Source organism: Choloepus didactylus, chromosome 3, assembly GCF_015220235.1.
Source record: "Choloepus didactylus isolate mChoDid1 chromosome 3, mChoDid1.pri, whole genome shotgun sequence".
NCBI lineage: Eukaryota > Metazoa > Chordata > Mammalia > Pilosa > Megalonychidae > Choloepus > Choloepus didactylus.
The window spans coordinates 172,474,665-172,488,724 of record NC_051309.1 but is presented as its reverse complement, the minus strand read 5'-3'; the positions used below and the strand labels follow the sequence as shown (position 1 = coordinate 172,488,724).

The following is a 14,060-nucleotide window of genomic DNA, read 5'->3' as shown; positions in this document are numbered from 1 at the left end:
ATTTTATTAGTTTTCTTCTCACCTGCTCTTATGACATCTAACTCTTCATCCTGTGCTTTGCCAAAAACGAAATAGTTTATATGTTCCATCTCTCCTTGCCACTCTTTAGAATTCAGTGTACTTACTTGCCTTATGACTGTAGCTCTCTGATGGGTTCCAGAAAATAAGAATTAATAGATTATGAGGTGTTTTTTTTACTTGAAGAAAAGGAGCAATGTCATCTTGTGGCTTTCTATATCCTAAGCACAATATTGTTAGAATGAAGCTGTAATTTATTATATGTATGCTTCTGTGACTTTTCCTTCATAATTCATATCATGTTCTTGAAATGGATCCACATTGATGGACGTAGGGCTAGTTCATTCATTTTCACTGCTGTATATACATACATTCTCTCTCTCTCTCTCTTTAATCTATTATTCACATTTTATTTTTCCATCATTTTCCATGTCTTCTAGTACCTTGCTCCATTATATATCTTTACTGTCTCCTATTTTAACAATCTCTTCATATTGGCTTCTTATGACATTATATAATCATGCTTAGACTTTCATATCTCAAAATAAGAGTTTACTTTACTCTCTTGCTCTTTAGTTCACCTTTGGCTATTTCTCCATCTATTCATATGCTTATTTATTCCTTATATTTCTTTCTTTTCAAATTTCCCACCTGTTATGGCAGTGTTCACAGTTTTCTTATTCTCCAAAGGAACTGTGTTAAAGGTTTTAATCCATTGCCTGTCAAATATATGGCAAGCATGATTTCCCAGGCTGCGATGTGTCTTTTATTTTATGTGTATTTTTCCCCTAAATTAAACTTAAAATATTTTTTGGCCAACAGATCTATCAGATTTTCAAGTTCATATCTTATTAAATTAAAGTTCATGTGCAAAGTAAAGATATTATATTAATTTTTAAAGAGATGAATACCTATAAAGCAAAAATTATTATTACTAGTATTAATACTGGGATATTATTCACTATCAGGAATGCATATAATATGAGTTGTTTAGGATAGCTAAAATCTACAGATGATAAGTTTAGTAATGAAACTTAAACAAGTCACCTTTTTGGTGTAATTGTCTTAGTTTTCCAAGGCTACAATAACAAAGCCTACAAACTAGATGGCTTAAAACAACTGAAATTTTATTCTCGCACAGTTATAGAGGTTAGATGTATGAAATCAAGGTGTTGGCAGGGCCATGCTCCCTCTGAAACCTATAGGGGAGAATCCTCCTTGCTCCTTCTAGCTTCTGGTGTTGGCCAGCCATCCTTGGCATTCCTTGGAATGTAGATGCATCAGTCCAATCTCTGCCTCTTCCATCTTCACTTAGCTTTCTCCTGAGTGTCTATTTGCTGTGTCTAAATTTACTTTTTCCTATAAGGACACCAGTCATGTTGGATTAGGGGTGCAACCTACTCCAGTATGACCTCATCTTAGTTTAACTAATTTGAATCATCTGCAACAACCCTATTTCCAAATAAGGTCAGATTGTGAGGTACTGGGGCTAGGACTTCAATATATCTTTTTGGGGGACACAATTTAACCCATAATAGTACTAAATGTTAAGCATTTTAATTTTTGTCCGAAGTGTATTGTATATTTTATTCTCTTTTAAAAGCAAAGGAAGGTTTATAATTGTATGTATATAATACCTCCCATGCTCGCCTTTTGTTTCAGTACATGAATTTTTAATTGCTAATATACTAATGTAAGTATTGATCAATTTTGGTTCATCTTTATTGGATACTGAGTATGTAACACTTGTTAATGTATTCATTTGAATGAAAATTCAATTACAACAAAGGATATTGAATTTAATTTGCCTCTCCTTAATGATTTTAGTTCATTGTCAATGAGATAAATGTCATATTAAGATGCCTTCTGGACTTAGAAAATAGTTTTGAATGTTTGTCTTCCTATAGTTAGTTTCAAACTAGTATATTTTGAATTGCATGTCTATTTTTTATAGCATTTCAGTCCTCTACTTTATTAGGCTATTTGTTGTCACTCCTTATCACAATCAATGAGTATCTGACTCTACCTTTCCCCTCTACTTTTAATTTTGCACTTCTAATCTGAGAAACCAATCAACCTTTAGAAAATGTCCTACAAAATAAGACAGTGGGAGTTTTCATATGATTAAAATGATGCATATGCAGTTTATTCATTGAACTTTTTAATAGCTATTTTGCATTTTTATTTCTTCATTCTTGTCTGTATTCTGGAATGGCAAATTTACTGGATATTTGATTTTAGGAGGAGAGAGTGATACTTAATTACCACTGGCAAAGCTACTGCAAAAAATTTCCCTGGAATAGATTCTACTGTGATGAGATTTTAAAATATAAGTAATATTAAATACCATATTTTCATGATTCAGAGTTAAGGAATGAAACAAAAGTGACTTAGTCTTTCTGTAGCAAATTAATAAGACAGGGAAAAGGTAGGGGTGGGGGATGTTATATAGATACCATGACATCCTTCTGTTTTCCTTCTTCCTGGCTCCAAAGTGTCTTTTTGAATTGTTTAATTTTGGTAAGAGTTTGGAGGAGTTAGTTTAGGTAAAGTGGATATTTAATATAAAAATCATTCTAAAGTAATTTGAAGAAATGTAATATGATATTAACAACCTAATATCAAAAAGCTGATATCCAAAATCAATTAGGCAAAATAGAAAAAATAGTTGACTTCTTTAAAAAAAAAGATGGAGCAACTTACAGCCAATGTAGTCTTGGCATGTGCTGACAAAGAGGTTTATCAGGCAAACTTGTCAGGGCATTATTCATCAGTACTCTGAAAAAGAAAAGAAATAAAGTCACATTTTTCTAGTTCATTTCTTACCTTAAGTCAAAGGTGGTACTATCATTATTTGTATGAAACCATTAAAATTTACTGTTAGCTGCCTTCTCGATTCTTCTCTGTAAGTTTTGTTATATTTAGCAGCTTATTAGTAAATCAAATTTTGGCAAGCATTAGCTATCAAATTAGAGGAAGCAGCAATATTAGTAGCTGAAATAAAGTCTGTGCTCTTTAGCAGTAGGGAGTGGAAATGAGGCAACTTTAAATGAAAGCTGTTTTTCTTTATCAAGATTAATATAGGAAATTAATGATTTGCTTAAGAATATTTCAATAAAATATGATAGTGAGGCTATATTTGGTTTCAATGGGGTGACATTCTAGGAGTCAGGAGGCTTATGCAATTGTTCAAATTCTCAAAGCTATAGAATAGTCTTGTAGCATATGACCAAAAGGTGATTTTCAGCTGAAAAGGACTTTCAGGGTTTTAACAATTCCAAATTTAATATATTGGGCTTAAAGCAGTAAATTTTATTCATGTCTTTTCTTTCAATTGAAATATATGCTTTAGTTTAGTACTTACAAGAGTATAAGAGAATTTAGTCCATAAAATGTTAGTGGGGATATTCGACTGAGGTGATTATCTTCGATTATCCTGCCAGCCGGAAGAAAAAAATGGGTTCACTTATATATTTTTAAAATACAAAAACTATTATTATAAAATGTACAAAAATAAAACATACAGCCATTCTAGTCTGTGGAGATCTTCAAAAACACCAGGCTTTAAGAAGGTTATTCTGTTATGACTGAGATACCTGAAAAAAAGGAGAAATAAATAGATTAAATTTGTACCTTCTTGATGTCTTACAATAAGGAAAGTAAAAAAAAGAAAAGAAAACAACATCTATTTTAAATTTTCTTATGTATCATTCTCATCATGCCATTTCCCTGCCTTTGAATTTTTAAAAGTTTCTTATCACTTACCTTATCACACCCAGTTTAAAATTTTTCCATAATCAAATAATGAACTGATTAATCTACTTATTCATGAATCTATTCATTTATTTGTCAAACTGTTAGAGTTCCACAGTTGCACTATGTTAGGCATGTCACCCTGTTCTTTGAGGGGCTTAGTGTCTTGAGGGGAGATAACAGGTGAGCAGCTTATTATAGCAACAAAGAAAAGAGTCGAGTTTTTAATGTGTGGTTGTTCTGACATTCCAGAGAAGAAAGCCCCTGATTTTGATGGGGGTGGGGAATGCAGAGCAAGGAGGAGACAGGAAGTCTTTGCTAAAGGAGGTAAAATTGAGAAGTCTTGGATGAAGGAACGATGTTCACAAAACAAAGAATGGGTGAGAGTTATAGGAAATAGCTGTATGTTAAGGCAAGAGGTGTAAGACAGAGTGACAAGTCCAGGGAACTCCAGGTAATTCAGTTTGGCCTCCTCATGACATGTTGTGGGGAGAAGCAGGAGATGAAGCTAGGAGTTAGGCAGAGACCTGTTCTGGAAAACTCTTGCTTGAGTTTGGTCCTATCCTACTACCTAACTTTACTTCCCGTTTTTCTGCAAAGTGAACTAACTTTCTGATTTATTGTGTTGATTTCTTCCTCCTGCCATTTTCAATCTCTTTCAAGTAGTGATTCAATGCACTGAATCTTCTGTCAGACACTTTGATTCCTGGTTCTGCTACTTATTAAAAGTGTGACCTTGAGCAAGTTAATTAACTGTAAGCCTCAGTTTCCCTAGCTCTAAAATGGGGATCATATCAGTACATACTTCATAGGGTTGTTGTAAAATTTGAGGTGATGCATGTCATAAACACTGGCACATCATAGCCTGGTATGTAATAAACAATAAGTACATATTTATTACAACAATATCTCTGCTCATACTGCCCACTCCAAATTCTTTCCTCTTCTTTTTCCTCTCTATCTATGATTCATATCGAAGCATTAGTTCAAATTTCAGTTCCACTGATGCATGGATAACACTGATTTCTCTCTTTTCTCCCTCTTACAGATCTTCGAATTGACATCATGTAAAATTTCCCCTGCCAGGAATCCTCTCTCCCTGCAGGTTTGGCTTTTGCCAGGGTGTAGCAAGGAATGATGCCCCATGCTAGAGACATCTTTTTATAAACCTGGAGCCTCGTTTGGGCACAGGAAGGGGTAAGGAATAGTTTCAACATCTCCCATGAGGCTCTCTTAAAAGCCAACAGACCCCCACCTCCTAAAAGGCATTTGATCCACCCCTGCATCCTATGTTCATCTGCTTAGCACAGTCCTACTCACTCTTCCTAACTATCCTTCATGCTCTGGATCCAAAATGATCACTCCTTTCAGTGAATTGTAATAGCAGTTTTGATCTGGACAAGACAGGTTTAGGACTTAAGTAACCTCTTAATTCTCAAATTGTTGGATGTGTGTTGACATTCTTTTCTCTACCTTGGCTTTTAGAGAGCAAGAGGCATGGCTTTTCCTCAGGGATTATATAGCACTCTACCCAAAATTGTATGTGTAAGGATCATGACTGGTTTATCTTTCTATGCTCCATGGTGTCTAACTGCAGAACTTGCATACTATGAGGGCCAACAAATATTTGTGGATGAATGAAGAGCAGGTATCTAGTGACTATTTATTAAAAAACCGAGAGGTATGTGCCATCTCTAACACTCAAACAATATTCCAGTGTTATGAAAAAACCATGAAAATAGATGGAGAGCACCTTTACATTTACTCTCTAGTTCTGTACTAACATTTAAGAGTTTCCTCCATATCTTTTGAACCTAAAGCCAAGCAGATGCTGTTTAGCAAGTTTTAAATAGGTTTATGGGGGTTGGAGAGAAAGCTATCCAGGACATTGATGAGAATGACGCCAAGAGAGACTTTGAGCAGTATGCTAAGACACAAAAGAACAGAGATGGAATAGAAGGGAAGATGACATGGCGAAGTGGCTACTATTAAGGCTTTGAGTCCCCTAGTGGCCTTCTTCCATTTTTCTAGTATATGATTACGTGCCCGTTCGACTCAAGCCCAAACTCTGATATCACAAGCTAGGAATATGAATGGAATGAATTTCTGGGGTTTGGATAGAAAGTAGGATTAAAAGAAATGGGACAGAAATAGAAATACAGAGAGTTGTTTATTTATATAATTTTTGGTTATATTTTCATTCGGTAACTTCTTCTAAGGGGTTAGGGTCAACTGCTTGGTAGACCTTTGAGAAAACCTATTTTAAAAAACTTTGCTATTTTGTTTTCACAGTGCTTTATATATTCATAAAAGCAGAATTAATGGAAAAAGAATAACTGGAGAAGTCTTTGGGCTTTCTCCTTCATAGATGTTTATTATCATCAGGTTTTTTTGCTTTGATTAAATTCATTCAATAATCATTCCTGTCATCATGACTAATGAATATTGAGTTCTTACTGTGTGCCAGGCTTTGCATGGATTTTCTCATTTAGTTCTTACAACAACCTTCAAAGTGGGTACTATTATTCTTCATAATTTACAGTAGAGAGAACTGATGCTTAGAAAGGAAAAGTAAATCGTCCAAGATCACACACCTAGTAAGTGATGAAGTCAGGACTGAGACCCAGGCCTGATTCAAAATCCCCATGTTCTTGGCCACTATGCTACGCTGCCCCTTCAGCACTATTTGCACACCTCCCAGACACTGCTGTAAGCAGGAGGGCTGATGTGGACTGGGTCAGACTGACAGATCACAATGGAATGGACCAATTATTTGGCACTGGTACTTACAGTTTAGTAAGACTGTACAGTCCTCTGAAAGCATACATGGATACAGATCTAATTTTATTGTTTTGCAAGCACCTGTGAAAATGATTATTAAAAAAGTAAACATAATGAAATAATTTAGTAAAACTGGATATTCATGTAATTTTGTTTTGGTATAAAATTATGTATAATTAGGCTAGTATTTATTTAGAAAGTCTAGTTATAGAAGCAAACAACACAGCTAAAAATAAATATTTGAATTTTCTAGGAATAAACTTTAATGCCTACTAACCACTTACTCATCAGACAGAGTAAGCCTAGAACCAGATTTTAAACATTCTTTGCTATAATTCTTCAAACTTGAAAGGCTCAATGCAGTGCTGACAAAACTACAAGGATGTGGCAAGTTTAATGTCTCAAACTATATTCCATGTTACTCGTAAATCTGCGAAGCAAGTCAACTTTAGTAATTACTGACTTATATCCCCAACCTTATTCCAAAAAGTATTTTAGGCAGTTCATGGGGAGAATATATTACAAAAGAGAAAAATATAAAGAATCAGGATTAGAAAAATATAAATTAGATTGGAATGTCAAGACAAGAATGCAGGCCTACATAGTTAAGTACAGTAACATTGGAACTTTGGCCTTGAGTTAACTGGAGGTCAAAGGAAGTAAATGCCAGAGCACAAACAATTGCATCAGTTGTACGCATATAAAGCTTTGTGCTTTAATGAGTACTTGTCCCAGGTTGTGGAGAATGAACAAGAAAGGACTGACTTCTTATTCTGAGTGAAGGTCACTATCTTCCTTTAGGGTAGCCTGAGTTTATATATAATCTGTTATAAATTTTAGGAGCAGAAGAAAAAGATCAACACAAATGAACTCTTAACTAGAAATTTTGATTAAAAGAGATTTTCTATTCCCTATTTCTCCAACATGCAATAAAATCTATCTTGATTGTGAAATATTATTGTTACGTTTATTATGCATCTAACAATTTCACAGAATATGCTGAGTGCCATAGTAGGTAAATGCATCTTTCTCACTAATTCATAGAAAGACTCTAATACGTATTTTTTGTTTTTAACTACTGTAATGATCTACTAAGCAACAGACTGCATTGTCTAGAGGTTAAGTCAAGCTAAACTTTTAATAACTAATCAGGAAAAGCTTTTTAAATTTGGTTATTTTGATCATTTATTGCTTGGAACAAATTGGCTGTTCAGTAATTTAGTTCAATTTTTATTGTGCAGCAAAGCTAAACTACTGTGTTATGTAAACCTGAATTTTGTTATTTAAAATTTGTGGTCCTAACTCCTTTTAAACATTTGGACAGAAGGTGGTGGTATAGGTTAGAAAAATTCTCCATATTCCAGAAACTAAAAAATAAAATAGAAAGTATCATCTTGAAATTTTAATATCGGGACTGATTTAGAAAAGCTCTTCTCCATTAATTGGTAATACGTGTTCAGAGTAAAGTTCAGAAAAGTAATTTCCACTACAATTTTTATTCTCAGTTTTCAGAATATTTCATTAAATGAAATGATTTACTTTTTCTTCTGATTCTGTTGTACTATCTGTTCTGTACTTCCACCTGTCACAAATGTATCCAATATGTATTTATGTACCAGGTTTCTTTAGTCTAAAATCCAAACTAAAACCAACACCAGTATGAAAATGGAATGAGGAATTCTGATACTTTTTCTACATAGTGTGATTTAGGCACAGCATATTTCAACCCAACAGCTCAACCACATGACAATACGATTAAATGACAAAGTCGACCTTAAGTAACAGGCAAATATCCCCGGGGCTATTGTGGATTTTGAGAGTACATAACAAGACCTAAAGTGAAGGGAAGCTAGGAAGTCAGATACTAACTGAGATAAAAATAAAACTCAACATACAAGGCAGATATAAAAATGGAGTCAAATCCCCAAAACAACCTGCTCAGAGGTTTCAAACCACAATGATATGCTACTTTAGAAAGATATTGAATTTGTAAACATATGAACAAAAATCTGTCACTATCTAACCTTGATGGCAGGTCTAGTAAAAGACCATTACCTCTTTCTCCAAGGTGGACACTGAGACAACCCATGCTGTGCCAGAGAGCAAAAACTCCTGAGTATCTCCATTTTGGGGGAGTGTGGTAGGAGGAGTCACAGCACATATGCTCTAGTTTCTTTAGGGTAAAGTATCTGAGATTTTTCTAGAATGACCTCAAGAACTACTCAGGAAAAATGCTACCTGGGAGTGCCATTGCTTAGGTCTGATCGCTCTCCAGGGAATTGTTTAGCAGGGGTACAGGGTTGGTTCCCACAGAAGTGGGAAGAAACATATGCCAAAAAATGCTGGTTAACTTTAGTTCATTACTGGGAATTAAAATTTTTCTTACAGCTTCTGAAGATCATGGTACTTCTTGAAACCATCAGGAGGGAGCTTTCTTATTACGTTCCATTGAAGTGACCTAAAATAAATGCAAATTTTTGGTTCTTACCTAGTTTTTTTCTCTTAAACTACAACAATATGAATAATTGTAAACTGTTTTTACTTAAATATCCAGCTTTCAGTAAACATTGTCTTTTATTACCTCACTCTTAATTTGTAATTTCATTCTAATATGTTGATTTTGTATTACTGAAGATATACATCTTAAATTTAGGCTGCAACTTGATAATTCTGACTATAACTTTTAAAATAATAAAACTGGGAAAAATAATCGATTTTCAGTTATGTTCCCCTTTTCAATATTTATATAATGAATATCAGAAAACAACTCAACTTTTCAGTGACAAGAGAAATGTTATTTTCTGTTTAAAACACATTCAAGGACTTAATTTTATACTTGTCAAAATTTCATTGCTCACATTCTATTACTTTTGCTTTCTTTTCAAATTGGTTTTGAAGGAAACTTTCAATTGAAACATACAATTGAACTATCTTTGTTCAATAAATGATGCCATTTTTACAATAAATTGCATAGAAAGATTTCTCTTGTATCACAATTTGATAAGCAACTTGACATAGACCAAATCCACAAAGCTGGATTTATATGGAAGGAACTTAAACCTTTAATGTTCTAGAAAAGCAATGTGATATAGGAGGAGACAAAATAAAATAAAACAAGCAAAACAAACAAACAACACCCCAAAGCCCAATACCATTGTAGCTGGGGTCCAGACCCACGTGTGCCTCTAACTAGTTAAGTTTGCTTGCATGAATCACACATAAACTTTCCAATTCTCAGTCTCTTTGTGAAGGGAGGAATTTGGACTAGATAACTTCTAATAATATGGTGCCATTATTGAAATATAATATGATAGAACAGATATTCATTGGTAAAGTCATACTGTGAGATAAACAACATGGAAATACTTGATTGACATAAAGGATTTAGGTTAAGACAGTGTCATACAAAAGATACTAATAATGTTTAGATTTTAGACCATTGTTGCTTTAATTTGGTGTATTAGTCAGGGTTCTCCAAAGAAACAGAACTGACAGGATATATACATATATTAAGAGATTAGGAACTGGTTCATGTGACCATGGAATTCAAGTCTGAATTCCATGGGGCAGGCTGCAAGTTGGGAACTCTGATGAAGATTTTGATGAATTCCCCAGGAGAAGCTGGCTGACGGAAATAGAAGAGAAATTCTTTCTGATTGATGAGATCATTAGTTCTTCCTTGAAAGCCTTCAACTGATTGGGTGAGACTTTTCTCATTGTTGAAGGCAATCTCCTTGTTGATTCTAGATACAATCAGCCAGAGATGCAATCGACTGACTAATGATTTAAATTCATGAAATACTCTCACAGTAACAATCATGCTAGTGCTTGTTTGACCAAACAACTGGACACCATAACCTAGCCAAGTGGACACATGAACTTAACCATTATACTTGGTATTGGGTCCCTTTGAAAATATATATGTATATTTTCCCAGACCTCCTGAAATATGTTTTCGGAATCTAATTTGAGAAACATGGTTTCAAAGTCTAAAAGACCATGCATGCTCAATGCAAGTGTTATTTTCCCTAAAGGATAGAAAACTCATTGTTGGGGGTCAGAAAAAACAATCTTACTCTTTATGTCTAAAGAACAGATATACCTACAGTACATAAAGAGATATATAGTGTACCTGTGGTATTAAAACTTCATGGGTAGGTATGCGATTAAGGAAAAAAATCTAAGACACCTCCTTAGTGGGACTAGGGAGAGGCAATAGTGAAAAAAAAAAAGGTTGAGAAACGCTGTTCTAGGCTATCCCATATCAGCCACTTAATTATTTTTAAATGAATGAATGCCAAAATTGGGTGAACTAATAACTCTCTTGAAATAGCTGGTGCTGGGCTATCACCAAACATGCTTTCCTACATTATCTTAGCTAATAAGAATTGCTTTTCTACTAGTGATTCTTGTTTGGCTCAGATTCCAAATTCTACTTTATATCCTGGCTAAATATCTGTGCTGTATAAATATAAATTGTGATATATTTGAATTTGCTTTTTAGGATGTACATGAAAGTTTAGTATGTTCATAAAATTTGTTTGTTCATTCATTTGTTCATTTTCTCAGTAAACACGTGCTGAATCTTGTAAGTTTTGGTACGTTGTATTTTCATTTTCATTCACCTCAAGATTTTTCCCAATCTCGTCTCTGATTTCCTCTTTAACTCATTGGTTGTTTAAGAGTATGTTGTTTAATTTCCACATATTTGTGAATTTTACCTTTCTCCCTCTGTTACTGATTTCTAGCTTCATTCCATTGTGGTCAGAGAATATATACTGTATGGTTCTAATATTTTTGAAATTTTTGAGACTTTTTTTGTGACCCAACATATGGTCTATCTTGGAGAATGATTCATGCGCACTCGTGAAGAATGTGTATTCTCGTTTTTTTTTTTTTAACTATTTTTTTTTATTAAATTCAGTTTTATTGAAATACATTCACACACCATATAATCATCCATGGTATACAATCCACTGTCCACAATATGATAACATAGTTATGCGTTCACCACCACAATCTATCTCTGAACATTTTCCTTACATCAGAAAGAACCAGAACAAGAATAAAAAATAAAAGTGAAAAAAGAACACCCAAATCATCCCCCCATCCCACCCCATTTGTCCTTTCATTTTTATCCCCATTTTTCTACTCATCCATACACTAGATAAAGGGGGTGTGATCCACAAGGTCTTCACAATCACACTGTCACCCCTTGTAATCTACATTATTATATAATCATCTTCAGGAGTCCAGACTGCTGGGTTGGAGTTTGGTAGTTTCAGGTATTTATTTCTAGCTATTCCAATACATTAAAACCTAGGACGTGTTATCTATATAGTGCATAAGAATGTCCACCAGAGTGAACTCTCGACTCCATTTGGAATCTCTCAGCCACTGAAACTATTTCGTCTCATTTTGCATCCCCCTTTTGGTCAAGAAGATACTCTCAGTCCCACGATCTACATTCATCCCTGGGAGTCATATTCTGCATTGCCAGGGAGATTTACACCCCTGGGAGTCGGGTCCCACGTAGGGGGAAGGGCAGCGAGTTCACCTGTCGAGATGGCTCAGTTAGCGAGAGAGAGGGCCACATCTGAGCAACAAAGAGGAACTCAGGGGGAGACTCTTAGGCACAATTATATGCAAGTTTAGACTCTCCTTTGCAGTAACGAGCTTCATAAGGGCAAGTTCCATGCTCGAGGGCTCAGCACATCAAACTGCCAGTCCCAATGTTTGTGACAACATCAACACCAGTCCAGGTGAGGATGTCCAACTGTGTATTCTCTTTTAATTTGGTGCAGTGTTCTGTATATGTCTGTTTGGTATAGTTGGCTTAGTGTATCATTCAAATCCTGTACTTCCTTATTGATGTTCTGACTATATTTTCTAACCATTATTGAGAGTGGTGTATTAAAGTCTACTACAATCAATGTAGAACTGTCAATTTCTCCCTTCAAATCTGTTGGTAACTCCTGCATATATTTTGGGACTCTGCTGTTAGGTCCTTGTGCCGGTTTGGATATATTATGTCCCCACAAATGCCATGTTCTTTGATGCAGTCTTATGGGGCGAGATGTATTAGTGTTGATTAGGTTGCAATCCTTTGATTGAGTGCTTCCATGGAGATGTGACTCAATCAACTGTGAGTGAAACATTTGATTGGATAATTTCCATGGAGATATGGCCCCACCCATTCAGCATGGCTCTTAATTAAATTACTGGAGCCCTATATAAGAAGCTCAGACAGAAGGAGCTTGCTGCTGCAGCCTAGAGAGGAACATCCTGGTCGAAAGCCATTTTGAAACCAGAACTCTGGAGCAGACGCCAGTCACGTGCCTTCCCAGATAACAGAGGTTTTCTGGATGCTGTTGGCCATCCCGCAGTGAAGCTACCTGATTGTTGATGCCTTATCTTGGACACTTTATGGCCTTAAGACTGCAACTGTGTAACCAAATAAATCCCCTTTATAAAAGCCAGTCCATTTCTGGTATTTTGCATTCCGGCAGCATTAGCAAATGCAACAGTCCTTATATGTTTATAATTGTTACATCTTCCTGTTGAATTGTCCTCTTTATCAGTAAGTAATGACCATCTCTGTTCCTCATGACTGTTTCTGATTTAAAGTCTATTTTATCCAATATTAGTATAGCCACCCCAGCTCTCTTTTAGTTACTTCTTGCATGGTATATTTTTTTCCCATCCTTTCACCTTGGACCTACTTGTGTCTTTGACTTTAAGACAAGTCTCTTGCAGACAGCATATAGTTGGGTCATGCTTTTTTATCCATTCTGCCAATCTCTGCTTTTCACTGGGAGGTTTAATCCATGTATATTTAATGTCACCACTGATAATACAAGACTTTCTTCTGCCGTTTTGGTATTTAGCCTTTGTAAGTTTTATGCCATTTTTGTCACTCTGGAGAAGACTTTCCCAAGTCAGTCTTTCCCAGTCAAAATAGGGCCAGGGACCCACCTATGGGGTGCAGTCCAGCTCCAAAGTGCTCTGGGGAGGGGTGCCATAAGCTTTTCCGATGGTTCCCCACAGCTGAGCTTTTTCCTGGCCTGTCCAGTAAGTGCAGCCCATCAGCTAACTGTCTCCTGCAGCCCTGAGGAAGTTCTGCTTCTTTAAGTCTCCATCACCTCCGCCCTTGTTCAGGGAGGGTTGAAACAATGTCTGCCACCACCTCTGTCAGGGGTGGGTTGAAACAATAATTATTCTCAGATCTGGGACCCAGCAATCCAAATTTTCTACTCAAAAGCTATGATCAGCAATAGGCCATGCCTACCCCTGTTACTGGGGAAGAGGATTTTTATGTCCCTTTATGTCACCAGCAGGTAGCCAGGGACTGGACCCCGTGGTGATCTGCTACAAGAGTTGAGGATGGGTGCTGGTAGCCACTGTGAAAAGAGAGCAATTTACAGTTCTTTACTTGTAATTTATCAGCCTCTTCCTCCTTCTCTTTCCTGGATTTTGTACAGTGCTCCTCTGGCCTATGGAGTTTCAAA

General features: G+C 35.6%; 1 protein-coding gene across 1 annotated transcript in view; it reads right to left on the bottom strand.

Moving 5' to 3' along the window:
• The window catches only part of RXFP1 (relaxin family peptide receptor 1), a 156,254-nt gene that overhangs the window by 47,289 nt on the left and 94,905 nt on the right, over nucleotides 1-14,060 (bottom strand). The window contains exons 5-9 of the mRNA XM_037829098.1: nucleotides 8,939-9,010; nucleotides 6,562-6,633; nucleotides 3,543-3,614; nucleotides 3,383-3,454; nucleotides 2,722-2,796 (exon numbers count right to left, since the gene is read on the bottom strand). Coding sequence (XP_037685026.1) covers nucleotides 2,722-2,796; nucleotides 3,383-3,454; nucleotides 3,543-3,614; nucleotides 6,562-6,633; nucleotides 8,939-9,010 — 363 coding nt within the window. The remainder of the gene's footprint in view (nucleotides 1-2,721; nucleotides 2,797-3,382; nucleotides 3,455-3,542; nucleotides 3,615-6,561; nucleotides 6,634-8,938; nucleotides 9,011-14,060) is intronic.